Genomic DNA, 15,048 nt, shown 5'->3' on the forward strand with positions numbered 1-15,048 from the left:
TATTTTAAATTTCTGAAATGCCTCTGGAACCAGTTGAATAGATCCAATGATTTTATGACTAAAAATGAAATATTCCAATCTTTAGCACAATCCTATCATGGCCTCTGGGTCTTTAAAGTATGAGCACAATCTCATCTGTGTGAATGGAAGCCTATGGCAGAAGTGTTTCAGATCCATGCATAAATAACTGGATCCATAGACTGGCAGATTACAGCAGAACCAGATAAGATTGTACATGAACTAGATGGTTATTTTGTGAGACAGTGACAGTTTGAGGTGTTTGCAACAGGTGAAGCCCATTTACAGCATCTCCTCAGTCTATCATGAAGCCAAACCATGAACCAAACACAAGACTTTTTACGGCTGTTTTCTTCCTTATATTGTCAAAACTAGAGCCCGACCGATTAATCGGCCCGATTATAGCGTATCACCGATTAATCAACATCGCCCATTATGTAACTGATGTATTAACTTTTGTGCTGTGCGGAGATTCTGTTGGTCGCTGCTCCTGGATATTAATACTGGATATTAACTGTTGCTTACATTTTCAAGAACGATTTACCAAACAGTTTTTATGTCACTTCTTATTAAATATAGACTCACATCTTTTCCCAAAAGTCTGCTCCCCAGCATAAACACTACCACATCTACAACCTGTGGTTCCCCACAGGTCACATACTAGTCTAATGTAAGTCTATTACAGACTACTCTACAGTGTTTTAAAGTTATGTAAATTATCTTTGTGAGATAAACAAAGATTTATGCAACTGTTAATTCACATGTCCACCATTATCTAATATAAGACTATTATATCCTGTGTATATTAATGTTCTTATTTCATATATCGGCCAATATATCGGTTATCGGTCGATATCGGATATCACCTGATATATCGGATATCAGCTTATTTTAGCCTCCAAAATCAGTATCAGCATCTGCCCCAAAAATCCCATATCGGTCGGGCTCTGGTCAAAACTGAAGTTAAATAAACAAGGTAAACAAACTCACCAAATATGTCATTAGAAGAAGATTAGGAGTGCATTTGGCAGTGTCAGGGTACTGATAAAATTAATTAAAATGTGATTGAAGCTTGAGGTGACTAGCCGCATGTTAACTGTTATGTTGTCATCAAGTCATACATGAGCAGGACTTGAATCTTGTGTCCTCAGTCCTAAGTATCTTTAAAATAAACCAATGAGAACATGTGTCATCTCAATGAAGGCTTCGGTTTTGTTGCTAGTTGTTTGTTTTAGAGATACAGACACATTATTGAATTAAAAAACAGTTGTCAACTCACTCTTTCGTTCACATTTGAGGTGTGGGCATTGAATTGTACCTGAAAGGGAAGTTTTGTATGATCCGCTTCTCCAAATAAACAAAGAATGGAAAAAAAACCCCAAAAAAACAGTTGGTTTCCATAATCAAAACTGACTCATTTCAGGTGAAAATTTGTTTGACTGGAGACCAGATTCATACTGTAAGAGACTAAAACAGACATTGTAATGTTCTAAAAACCAGAACACATTAGTATAATCTGTTCTCCTGTTTAATCGTGAGTCTCTACACCTACAAAATAATACGTCATACACATTAAATATGTTATTTTACACGTTATCTGTTGACAGTCTAATGTTATTTACCTATGATTTGTGAGTGAGTTTTTATATGTATATATATATATATATATATATATATATATATATATATATATATATATAGATATAGATGTAGATATATAGATATAGATATATACACACACACACACACACAGATTGTTTTCATTCTTTGAATATTCTAACATGCTTGAAATGCATATCCCATGACCACGGGACAATCACATGGCTTGGACTTTGCTGAAATAAACGCTTGGCTGCTGTGAGTGTAAAGTTAAAGGTTAACTCACCGTATTATTCTTATAGGGGAATTCGGTCTCTGTATTTCATCCATCCTAAAACACACAACACCTAGCATTAGCATTAGCACATTAGGAGCAGTAAGCTGTCATTGACGGCGCTCGGGGACCAACTCCAGATCTTCATAAAGGGAACTAACAGGTGAATTAACCCACATATATCACTTTATAATCAACAGCTGCTAACGAAGACAAAATTGCTGGTAAATTAGTATGTATTTTGAATTGAACAGTTGCTTATCAAGAGTGAAGTCATGTTTTTCTGGAAAAGGGCAAGGAGACACAGTAACCGATAAGAACCAATCATGCAACCAATGTCTGGGTCATACAAGTCCTGGTTTGTGTCTGTCCACATTAAAACACATCCCCAGAGTCTTCAAACTGTAACAAAGTCTGATTTCTGGAGGTTAAATCAACAACAACAGGTGGAAATACAGAAATACTTAATGTGAATTTAACCTGAGAGGAATAAAGGTGAGTGTCTGTTAGTGTCATCTGGTTGTGAACTAGATTCTACCTTTGGTGGCTGAAAAATGTGCAAGTCCAATAACACCGTTATAGATGGAGAATCCACTTTTAAGGTCATAGTGAGATTTGACATTTGAGAAACACACCTGATCATGGCTTCAGGCCCTTCAATGGAAAACTGCTTATTTTTCTATGTGCTGGAAACCTGATTTCATTCATTTAGTGATCATTAATCCTCAGGAAATCAGAACACCTTGAAACCTAAAAAAAAGATATTCTGTAATACAAGCAGACTGAGCCAAAACACATCACACACCTTAAATTTTCCGTCTTTCTAAAACACCTCTCTGAGTCTCAGTCTGATAGGCCATGGTGACCTCCTCATTACCCATGAGTCTGTGGTGGATTCTACCATAGAAACACTCCTCTACAGTGCAGCCTGTCAACACGCTCAACCAAGCAGCACTATATTCGTCTGCGCTTTGTTCTTCACTCAGTTTCAACGAGGTGGAAACAAGCCAAACAAGCCGACTGTACTTGCCTCTTTGTGTGTGTATTTGAGCTGTCAACACTGGTACTATAAAGGAAATAATTGCGCAGTTTTTCTTGTGTGATTGTGAAGCATCTCCTATTTACTCCCTTCATGCAGCAGCTTGAATATTATAACAAAAAGCCTTCATATTCAAAGATTGGAAGTGTAATTATTTGCTGAAGTTGTTTATTTAATACTGAGCACTGATGCATTGTGTAGACATGTCGGTGTGTAAAAGTTGGAGTTGATTGATTTGTTTCACAAATAAGTGGGGCTATTTTTTCTGTTCAGTGTTAACAAATGTCTTGTTAATCTTTTGTTAACAAAACATGAACATAGCTGATAGGATAAGGCTTGTATGTAATTAAAATAAAACTTGACAGATACAATGTAGTTAGCACAAAAATTAAATATTGGACAAGGGTACAATGTAAGAATTTTCTAATGACCTCATTGCAGACAAATGGGATGCAAAAAGATAGTGTCAAAAGAGTAGCAGTCATATGATGGAAAATGTAATAATATAGTTGTATTTTGGAATATGTTATTTCTGTTAGAGCAGGGCAATATATTGAATTAATTCAATCAATTAAGATTTTGTTCTCTAAAAATCACAAAAAATGCCAAAATTGTAAAAAAAAAAAAAAAAAAAAAAATTAAATTTCTTCCTCTTTACCAAAACACAGTGTTGTAATTAACATAATAATTACGAATGTGTTTCTCCAGTTATATACAGCACATAGTTTTAGTAAAGAGAGTATTTTTGAGTCCAGCTTTGTCGTCCCTTCATGTAATTCAAATGCAGTTGTCTTTAACATTAAAAAAAAAAAGTTATTTTCTGGCCTGTATCGTTCATCTGTACTTCTACAAGTGGCACGGTTGTATATTGGTTAGCATTAGCCATTAAAAATCTGATGCATAGGTTAATTCTCCTGTCGGTGTTCTCTACCACAGTACTAATGAATGTGGAGTTGGTCCTTGAGGGTCTTCGATGGCAGTAAATTACTCCTAGTGTGTGCTAGTGTTAATGCTAATGTTAGATACTGTGTGTGTATTATGGGTAAAATGCAGAGATTACATTTCCTGATACAGATAATATATCAAGTTAACCTTTCTAACTTACACGTTGCTGGAAAGGAGCATTTTTCCAAAAGTCAGTCTTAAATTTGGTTAAAAACGATCTTAAAAATATCATATAAAGCACTGCATGTAAGTGCCTATTGCCTGTGGACACTTGGGCCCCCCTTTGGAGCACAAAAAATCTCCAAGGCCCCCTCAACCCCAACAACATTGTACCTGTGGTGCAATTATTACTTTTATTGAAACAAACATCAATATTTGTAAGAATACTTTTTGCTTTTCCTTGAATAATTTGTTGTGAAAATTAAAAATAACGTAGATTTTTGATTGAACAATACAAATGAACTCAACAAGACTGCTCCCTGAGACATTATTTTTCAAAATAAAAACAGGAAATGTGTAATTATCTTACAACTATGACAATAAGGTAAATTTTTTTTTCGAACAACAAACACATTTTGGGAACAAAAATGAACATTTTAACAATATCAGTGGCTGCAATGAGCCCGTTTACGTTGCACATCTCAGAACATCAAAGTGCAAATTGTACAAACTGTGCAAAAACAGAAACATTGCACAGTTTTCTTTTCCAGTCAAATCCTTGTCCACTCTCCAAACCTAAACTCTTTGTCTAATCTAGTGACAGATCACCATGGCAGTAGATTTGTTTGTTGTACGTCCCTAAAATGAGTCCAGAATGCTCCAACGCTAAAACATTAGTTCCACCTGCTACATGTTCGAACCTGAAGAAAAAATAAACACCCAGGAATGATCCCATGCCCCCCCTGGCAAGCCTTTGCGTGCCCCCGGGGGGGCCCGCCCCACTTTTTGAGAAACACTGGTGTATAATAATCTGGGTTTTTAAAGGGTTACTGGGGTTCTCAGGCTGAATGGGAACAAATCACTGCAGTCTGGTGTAAAATCTGCTGTAAAGCCTGAAGAAATGTTCAGTGTTCATATATAGGTATTTGTTCATTTGTTCACATACTTTTGGCCACATGACATAGCCCATAGCCAAACAGCTGAGTCAGCAATAAAAAGTGGGGTTTATTCTCTCGCAAAAGCTTCTGGGAAAATGTTCCCAGGTCAGCGCATGAGGAAAAATACAAAATATACATTTGTCTCTGCATCATTTGGTGCACAGTGGCCGTTTGTTTGACTGTAATTGGACAAAAGCTGCTCTGAGCTGCTGTGATCATGTAGTATTTACAAGGTCAGTATGTTTGGACTCTGTAATCTGCACAGTGCCAAGGTTTCGTGCCAGTTCTCTGTGTATTTAAACAATTCATATGATAAAAAATGATGAGTTTGTTTTCACTTTTAATACAGAGCTCCACTGAGTCCAAAAGGAGTCATTTACCTGTGAGAAATGTGATGTATAATAATAAAAATCAATCATACACGAACAACTTTGAAGTGCTATGAAGTGAAATACTCATTAAGGGCCAAATAATGTTAATTTACCAAATAAAACTAATATTGATTGAATACTGGAGCCACTGAAGCTTTGAATGAAGGAACTGAACAGACTGACGGAGGATTCCTCTGTCTTAATCTGATCTTAATCCCTCATCTAGCGACAACATGGTTACGATTGTTTTAGAGTGTGTCCATGTGTATTCTTGTAGTTGTGATTTAAATGCCAGTGTGAGGATTGTGGGGATTTTGGAGCTACAGACAGTGTTTTAGAGTTGAAATTACAAGGTTTAGGGGCAGATTGTAGACTTGATATTTGCTTTTTCTCAGTTTGGATTTTCTTTTGGTCAGATATCAGGTTCTATGTGCATTGTTTTTTTCTTAATATGATACTTGGTTTAGTTACAGCTGAGGGAAAGCCCAGATTTGATCACCTGACTTTAATGATTTTTGAAAAATATGTTCACAATGTTTGTATTATCAGTGAAATAGTCTTCCTCCTGTTAATTCTCCACTTTTCTTAGTATTGTGCTGATATAAAAGTGAGGTTTATTTAACATTAATATTAGACAGATACAATAATCACATACATTAATAACATATGATTAGTTCTCAGTTATTTAATGGCATTATTTGCCTAAGTTTTGCTTGTCAGTCTCACAAATTGCATGATGTGAGACTTGCATGAATGGAAGAAAACATTGGATAAAATGAATGAACCTTTTGTTTGAAATGTAGAGGAACAGATATGACTCTCAGATCTGAGCTGGATTCTGATGTTGGTGGCTCAAACATGTCTGACTGTAGGTTTAGTGAAGCTACTAAAAATTTCATGGAGTTTTTGGGCAGGTTTCTTCTGGTTTCCTTCATTATCAAAACCATATATGCTAGGTTAATTCTCTTGTCAGTGTCTAGACCAAGATACTGGTTTTAGATTTTGAGTTGGGTTAAATGCATAGGCTAAATTTTTCAAACGGGGCCGTAAAGTGAAGATGAACTTTTCAGGTCATAGGGGTATTTGACAACTAAAGCCCTGTCCATACGAAGACGGTTTCGGTCGTATCTGCAAAAGTTTTGTGTTGGATAGGTCTTTTGTCCACATGAAACCGGCTTTTTCAGTCACTGAAACTGCAGCTTTTTGAAACGGGGTCCCAGAGTGGGTGGATGAATTTGAAAACGCCGGTTTCACGTCTTCGTCTAAATGACCAAATCGCAACTTTTCTAACATGATATCATAGCCCCACCTCTCTAATCTTTCACCCCAGAAGCAAGATGCTACTTCACAACAACAACAATGGCAGACTACAGAGTAATGCTCGTGCTACAACAGCTACTGAGTTTATTGGAAATATTGAATTAAAATCTTCGGCTATTCTTTCATTACAATGAACAACAAACAACCACAGCTAACAATATTCACTACGTGCTCTTGGATCTACTGCGGAGAGGGGCAACCAGAAGGGCAACCAGGAGGTAATATTGGATCAGACCCGGTAGAACCAAGCAAGCTTTACGCACATGCTCCATGTCGTCTTCTCCATTTTTTGTGAGAGCATTACAACACCATATACAGGCCTGGCATTTGTACTGCATTGTTTTCAGTGGTTTTCAATTGTTTTGTGTGGACGCAGATACATCCTGAAACAACTCAGTGTTTACGGAGCACTTTTTTTGAAAACAACAAAGAAGAAGATAGGAAAAGATGCAGTTTCATGTGGACATGACCTAACAGACATGACATTGAGTTTAGTATGGAAGGTTAATAATTGATTTTCCTGTTGTGTGACAAAGAATAACTGTTAGCAGTGTGGGATTTTGTGCTGTTTTTGTGCAAATTTACATCAGGTAAACAGAAACTTAGGATATTTTTATTTCCAACAGCATGACCCAACAATTGCTTTTGTTAAATATATGCATTTGAACCAACCTGGGGTTGGCACCCAATAACCTCTAGCTACCATAGGCTCACAATGAATTCTCTTTAAAAATACTCAGTGTTTTTTCTAGGACTCATTCCAGTCTACTGTGTTTTATTTTGATCCTCTATGTGTCCCAATATTTTTGTCCATATACCTTATAAACATTAATATTTCCTTAAAGAGGCATTTTGGAAGCAAAGATAACAATTTAAACAAAACTAGCCAATGCAATATTTATCACAATAGAAAACACCTGAATTCAACGTGTCCCAATACTTTTGTCTATATAGTGCTTGTTATTGCTTGGTTGTTTTTATTAATGTACTGTATGATGTGGCCCTGATGATGATCTTTTTTTGTGATTCTCGGTGAAATGATCACTAATCTGTTCCATGGGAAAGGTCTTTTTTTTTTGTGTGATGCTGCTCTCTTCCACCTGCTGATTCACCCGTTACCACGGCAACCGGCCCTGTCTCTGCCCAGTTCACGCAAATGGGAAGTGAGTCATGTAGTGTGTTGGTGGCTGGCAGGCGAACGGAGGAGGAAGTAGGGAGCTTATTTTAGACCCCGCATCTTCGTCACAGGAGTTTCCACTTCCACCTCCCATCAGATCAGAGCCGACACCATTCTTTGTACGAAAATACAACAAAAACAACATCCACCCAAGTGATGTCGCCACCTTTTGTACACTGCTGGTGGCAATTTAATACCTCTGACTCAATACATTTTCCATGGAGGATAGTGGTCAAATAAGAAAATCCCGTTCCAAACCAGAAGGGGTGGGATTAAATAAGTTATACTTCCTCACACTTTTTTTTCGAAATGTGCAAATAAAGTCATGCATATCTCGTAAGTTTTGTTTTTGTTTTTTTCCATGAATTTTTACTATCTGTTTTATTTCTTAGGACCAAGAAAGATTACTTTGTCTTGTTGCAAAAAAAAAATATTTTTCAATTAAGTAGCTTAATGATTTTGTTGGTGTGTGATGTGATTTACTAGATTTACTAAATGCAGCCTTTTCCACCAAGACCTATAGACACAAAACTGAAGCAAGAAGGTGCAGTGAAGATTTCTGGTGCTTGAAAATTCCTGGTTTGCACAAATCGCACAAATGATGGAACCTCAGTGCAGATCTGAGCCAAGAAATCTAATAATATGTCAGATATGAGGAGTGGCTGCTCTGTTCTTGGCTGCAAAATGACTGTCCAAGTGTGATAAAAGATATATCTATATGTTGACTATGAAACTACCATTTCATCTGCATGTGTGATCTGGAAATGAAATGAAACATGTTGTGACGCCAGGATCACACAGTGCTGTTAATGCTTATCTCACTCACTAAGACTCTTCAGTTTCTTGGCTTCCTTTCAGTGTGTTTACCTTTTGGTTTTTGATTTTCTTCTTCTTACCTGTCTGTTCTTTTCACTCCTCAAGTTGTGTGTTTTAGGGAGTGACTGGTTATTACTTTGACTGAATGTTTTTACTATTTAGTATGAATGTTATGATCATTGGCATCAGTTTTAGTTTTTATCTGATATTCTTTTTCTTTACTGATCGTTGTTGTATGCATTTGAGAAAGCTGCAAATGCACAATAGAATAGAATCAAATAAATCTTCATTGTCACTGTTACAGGAACAATGAAAAACAGTTTAGCAGCTGTGTTTCTTTTTTACCACCAAAAACACTTAACGTGCAAAGAGACAAAAAAAAAGCCCCACAAAATTATATCTAAAATATATATATTGACAAGTATTGACAAAATAGTAGTGCTGGGCAGCGATTAAATTTTTAATCGCAATTAATTGCATGGATTTCTGCGATTAATCGTGATTAATTGCATAGTTACGGGGGGGGTTTGCTGGCATCAACAGTGTGTATTCCCTTTCAGTGATATTTCAGACTTGAAGTACTTCGGTGATAAAAATAACACACATTGTAGTGCTTCCAAACAACTGTTTCCTTCTCACTCCCACCATCTGAAGATATTTAAAATGAAAATGTCCATGGAACAGACCGGTACTTCCCTCCATGTTTATGTCCCCACCAGTTCATTTACAGTTGTGAGTGATTGACAGGAATCTTAAGCCCATTAATAAGTACTAATACTAATAAGACCAATAATATGTGATGTTCAGTTGTTCAAAGCAAGCAAAGGGGGCCCTCTAGTGGTCAGCATAAGTTGCACTAATGCATGTTTTGTCCTTTCGGTGTTCCCGTAGTCAGTTCGGACATAAGAAGGAACTAACAGACACGTTTCTTTCACTCTGTTTGTATGGTCCCAAAAATGTTTGCCTGTGAGTATTTTATGTTCAGTTGTTGTCAGAATGAATAGTATCAAATATCTCTGATGTGAACCTTTGTTGCTGGATAAAAAGACATTGTAAATCTCAAATGAATCTGTAAATGCTAATTGTTAGCGTGTCTATGGATTTTCCCATTCAAGTTAGCATCGACCTAAATTGACTGCTAATATAACAATCACACGGTAAATAAGTAAAGGTTAGTTCAGAGGCTAGCATATTATACCTAAACACAACCAATGAATTTACATAAACTTAACATGAGCATGCATAAAGAATTAGCAACCCATCTCCGACTGCTAGCATGAACGAATTAGCTTAAACATGTTAATAACACATTGTAATAAACACATCCAAAATAACGTCATAAACATGTTTCTAACGGCATGTTTGCATGTGAAATTATTTAGCAAACAACAATGATTGATACATACAGGCGTTGAACTGCAGGAGTTACACAAAGTTTGATTCAGCATTACTCGGAAAGTTCGCTCTTTTGTACACACAGCACCGGCGTGTGGAGCACCAAAATAAAAGCATGAGTTTCAAAATAAGAGTCTGTATGTATAAATGAACTAAGACTTGCTTGAAAGGCAGAACAATAGTAAAACGGCATTAACGTGAGATAAAGAAAAAAAATTGTCGGCGTTATTTAATGAATGCGTTGACGTGTTAATAACACGTTAACTTGCCCAGCCCTACAAAATACAAAAAAAAAAAAAAAACTACAAGAAATTCTAAAATATACTAAAAGCCAATTCTATACTACAGATAAAAGAAATATATACAACATTTAAGGATATATACAGGCAGTATAGGATATTTACAAGGTAAAATTTAAAAAACAAGGTGTATGGTTTGTGATTATTGCATTGTATTATCTACTTATACCATTATTTGTGCACATTCCTAGTGTAAATGTCTATTTAAGTGAGGAAAAAATGTTTGCTTTTACTCTAAATGTATTGTATATCGGTTCCATATAATGCTATTTGGTTTCTGTGATTTGTATCAGAATCTTGACCTCTAGTGGTCAAGAATGGGGCTCATCAAAGACCACAATTATCCTGTTCTATAAAGAAGCATCAATTTACTGAAACAATTTTTTTAAGTATTGATTTTTTTTTTTTTATTGTTGTCGATATGGTGGACATTAAATATTCACTTTATTAATTGACTTATTGTTGCAGGTCTAATGTAAACAGCCTGAACAAACTCTGTTTTTTTGTTCATTTGGGGGGAAAAAGGTCTGGTTCCCTTTAAATTCACACCACGAAACACAGACAAAAGCCTGCCTGCTCATTCATCTGAATAAAGGCTTTGTGTGTATGTGTATGTGTATATGTGTGTGTGTGTATGTGTGTGTGTGTAACAGACAAAAAGTTGTGTACATTGAGTTTCAGGTCCTTTCCTCAGTGAAACAGCCGGTCTCTCTCTCTCTCTCTCTCCTTCTCTCTCTCGTTTTCTGTGTCCATGGGTTTTCTTTTCTAATCTTTTTTTATTTTTTCTTCTGTGTTTTTAGGACACACTAAACAATAACTCCTTCGGGAAGAAATACAGCTGGCAGGAGAAAGTTTCAGGCTCGTCTTCGCCTCTAAAAACAGGTGAGTGTCTGTGTCCTACATCCATCAGAACCAGTTGGATTGTCTCTTCACTTAACGGAGACCAAACTGCCATCCTGTCAGCTGTTGAAAACCTGTGTGAGTCTGACAGACGGTGTTAAAGCTGGGATCAGTCAATGCTAAGGCTAAGTGGAGCTAGCTGACTTTATCCTATGTGTGTTTGTGTGTCAGGAAGCTGGAGGCTTAGCTAGCAGTGCACTGTCACAGCTCGTCGCTGCAGATCTTTTCACAGCATCACATGAGGCGAAATGAACCAAACTCACTGTCAATGACTCACTGCCCTCAGGCTTTTTATCAGAATCAGACAGCGGTGTATCATTTCATAGATCTGAATTTAAACAAAAAAAGAGAAACAGGCAGAACTATGCTCAGGCTGTCAGAAATGGAGAAACTGAAATCCAGCCTTTTACATGTAATGTTATAGTCAGAATGGGATATTTTCAGCGTCTTCAACTTCTTTTAATGTTTCGATGTACAGTAGAGGAAAAAAGTTTGTGGACACCCTAAAAATTTTACTCAGTCTCAAATATTATAATGAAATATTTGCGGAAAAATCTTCTTTAGTGTTTCAAAAGGTGTAGTTGCTCTTTAAGATTTAGATAAAATGTTCCAAAGCAGCAAGAGATGGAATTGATTGAGCTGAGGAGCACAAAACTATGTTTCTTTACTGTTTTTTAACCACAAACTGGCTCATATCAAAAACAAATTCATCTCTCCCCATTGACAGACATCTACAGGGTGGGGAAGCAAAATTTACAATGAACATTTAGTTGTTTTTTCTCAGCAGGCACTACGTCAGTTGTTTTGAAACCAAACATATATTGATGTCATAATCATACCTAACACTATTATCCATACCTTTTCAGAAACTTTTGCCCATATGAGTAATCAGGAAAGCAAACGTCAAAGAGTGTGTGATTTGCTGAATGCACTCGTCACACCAAAGGAGATTTCAAAAATAGTTGGAGTGTCCATAAAGACTGTTTATAATGTAAAGAAGAGAATGACTATGAGCAAAACTATTACGAGAAAGTCTGGAAGTGGAGGAAGCAACAAAAAACATACCAAAGCTTTTATTAAAGCTCTCAAATCCAAAATCCTAAAGGATCCAACCAAATTCATGAGAAAAATGTCAATTGAACTTGAGGTAGACAACAAGACCGTTAGAAATGCAGTAAAATATGATTTGAAGTTAAAATCTTACACAAGAACACCAAAACACTTGTTGACAACAGCAACAAATCCAACTTTAGCAATTTTTGGGAATCATGTTTATGGCCGCCTTCTAGCCCAGATCTAAACCCTCTGGATTATGCTATTTGGGGCGTTTTAGAACATGCTACCAATAGAACATCACACAGCAATGTCGACTTTCTTAAAGATACTATTGAAGAAGAATGGGAGAAGTTGTCACCCGAATATTTGAGGAACACTTGCGTAAGTTTCAGGAAGCGTGTGAAGGCAGTTATTGAGAAAGAAGGAGGACACATAGAATAAAAATATTTTCTATTATGTCAATTTTCTTGTGGCAAATAAATTCTCATGACTTTCAATAAACTAATTGGTCAAACACTGTCTTTCAATCCCTGCCTCAAAATATTGTAAATTTTGCTTCCCCACCCTGTATATTTTTTCTGAAATTAGGTCCCATGGGACACGGCGGAAGGGGCGGGGCTTTGACTCTGAATCACAAACATTTAACTTATGTGACTGATCAGCTGATTGTCCTCCCATATATTCTGTTGAAGTGTGGAAATATGACAGAACTATAGGTCACATTAATCCTCTGTCTGATCCATGAAACACATTTTACAGCCATTTTAGACTGAAAACACCTGCAGACTCTACAGTAGTGGAAAAAAGTTTTGAGATACCTTTAAAGTTTACTTTGTTGTGTTTCAAAAAGTGGGGCTGCATCAGACAGACACAAACAAATGCAAATGTTTTTTTTTGTGTTTGTTTTATTAACGAGAAAAATTAACCAAACTAAATTGTTGACAGTTTCATCATGTCATGTCCTGGATGTGTTTCATTATCCTGGTGAAGCATCCAGTTTTGACCTCGATGGAACTGAGCACGTGCAGAAGGGAAGGTGGGAGTTTGGAGAATGGAACAATACTTGACTGAATTCAATGACTTAAGAGTGATTCTTAACGCAATATTTCATAAATGCATGGGGTGAACAAAACCTGTTTTCCACCACTTTATATCTATTTCTATCAGACATTTCTTCAGACATCTTTGAGCTGAGGAAAGTGGACGGCTCCTCTGAAGACACTGACAGTACTGGACTTCCTGATAATAATGGACTTGATAATACTGGACTTGGCTCAGTCACATTGAAACTATCATTTGTGAATGTAACTCTATCCTGTAGTACTATATACAGTGATCCCAACCCTGTGATTCTATTACTTACAGATAAATGTACGTAAATGACACCTGTTACGCACAGATATTCACCCCGTCCTGCACCGTAGAGGATAAAATATCTAAATCCCGTCCTGTCTGTCTTTGAGGAACATCAGTTTTCACACATTTAAGGATAAAATGTCAACCATCGGCATCTACTTTCAGATACTGTTTGTACCAGTATCAGCTAATTCATATTAAATCATTAGTTACAGTTTTGACCTCATTCCTTCTGTCCCAACCGTTTTAGGATGAGTTTAGTAGGACTGGATGTGTATGTACAAATAAAATGACGAGAAAACAAATCATTCTATCTGCAATGAAGTATGAGTCAAAGTACATGTAAAAAACTCTGCTTTCTGTTTTTATGTGCTTTTCAATACAGTCATGATAAGGACAATGTTCATATTCCACATTGATAGGTGATGACTTAAAGATATCCAGGAAATTAGAACATATAATACTGACATAACATAGAGACATATTTTCAGTTCCCACAATACATTATGAGAAACTGGTTGACTTTAGCTAATCAAATAGTATAAAAAATGCCATATTTTTCAAGGTAAAGATTCATTTTAAAATCGTACATTCACCGGCCACTTTATTAGGTACACTTTTCAGCATCTTGATAATGCACCCACTTGACACAGTGCATTTATCCATGTAGACATGGTCAGTCTGATCTGCTGTAGTGCAAACTGAGCATCAGAATGGGGGAAAAAAAGGGTGATGTAGGTGGTTTCTGATGTCACACAGGTTGGTCATTTTTTCATCTATGGATCTTCAGGGGTTTTCACACATAATTACCACTTGAGTTTACAGTGAATTGTCTGAAAAAGAGAAAACATCTAGTGAGCGGCAGTTATCTGGGTGAAAATACTTTGTAGATGTCAGAGGTAAATGGCGAGCAAAGTAGCAGTAAATACACTCACCGGCCACTTTATTAAGTACACCCAGTTCTACCGGGGTGTACCTAATGAAGTGGCCAGTGACTAAATACATCAATTAAGAATATCAGATTTTACTATTATCTGCTCTACATTTTCCACAGTCACAACTTTGTCTGTTCTCATATTTTTTTCATTCTTGTATTTGCTTTGTTTGACAGTATTCTTGTAGTTTTTGCTCCTTATGATGGTGACATCATCATGACATCTCCACAGTGACATGACCATGCTGGGATTTCCTGGCTGATGGATTATGACATAATGTCAGCTACCTTCTCTTGGCCGCGGTTAGAATTTGATGAGTCATGGGATTAGTCTGCATTAATCCTTACATGCGTTACCTAACCATTTCTACTTCTTCTCCGTCCTGTTTCTATTTGTTTGTCCATCTCTGTTCTCTCGCTGCCATGTCTGCCCTCACCTCTGTTTCTGCGTC

The 15,048-nt window shown here is 36.6% G+C and overlaps 1 protein-coding gene across 2 annotated transcripts in view; it reads left to right on the top strand.

Annotated features, from left to right (window-relative positions):
• The window catches only part of mapk8ip1b (mitogen-activated protein kinase 8 interacting protein 1b), a 120,311-nt gene that overhangs the window by 75,296 nt on the left and 29,967 nt on the right, over nt 1-15,048 (top strand). For both annotated transcript variants that reach the window (XM_030124141.1, XM_030124148.1), the window contains exon 4: nt 11,151-11,232. In XM_030124141.1, coding sequence (XP_029980001.1) covers nt 11,151-11,232 — 82 coding nt within the window. The remainder of the gene's footprint in view (nt 1-11,150; nt 11,233-15,048) is intronic.

Source organism: Sphaeramia orbicularis, chromosome 3 (genome assembly GCF_902148855.1).
Source record: "Sphaeramia orbicularis chromosome 3, fSphaOr1.1, whole genome shotgun sequence".
Taxonomy (NCBI): Eukaryota; Metazoa; Chordata; class Actinopteri; order Kurtiformes; family Apogonidae; genus Sphaeramia; species Sphaeramia orbicularis.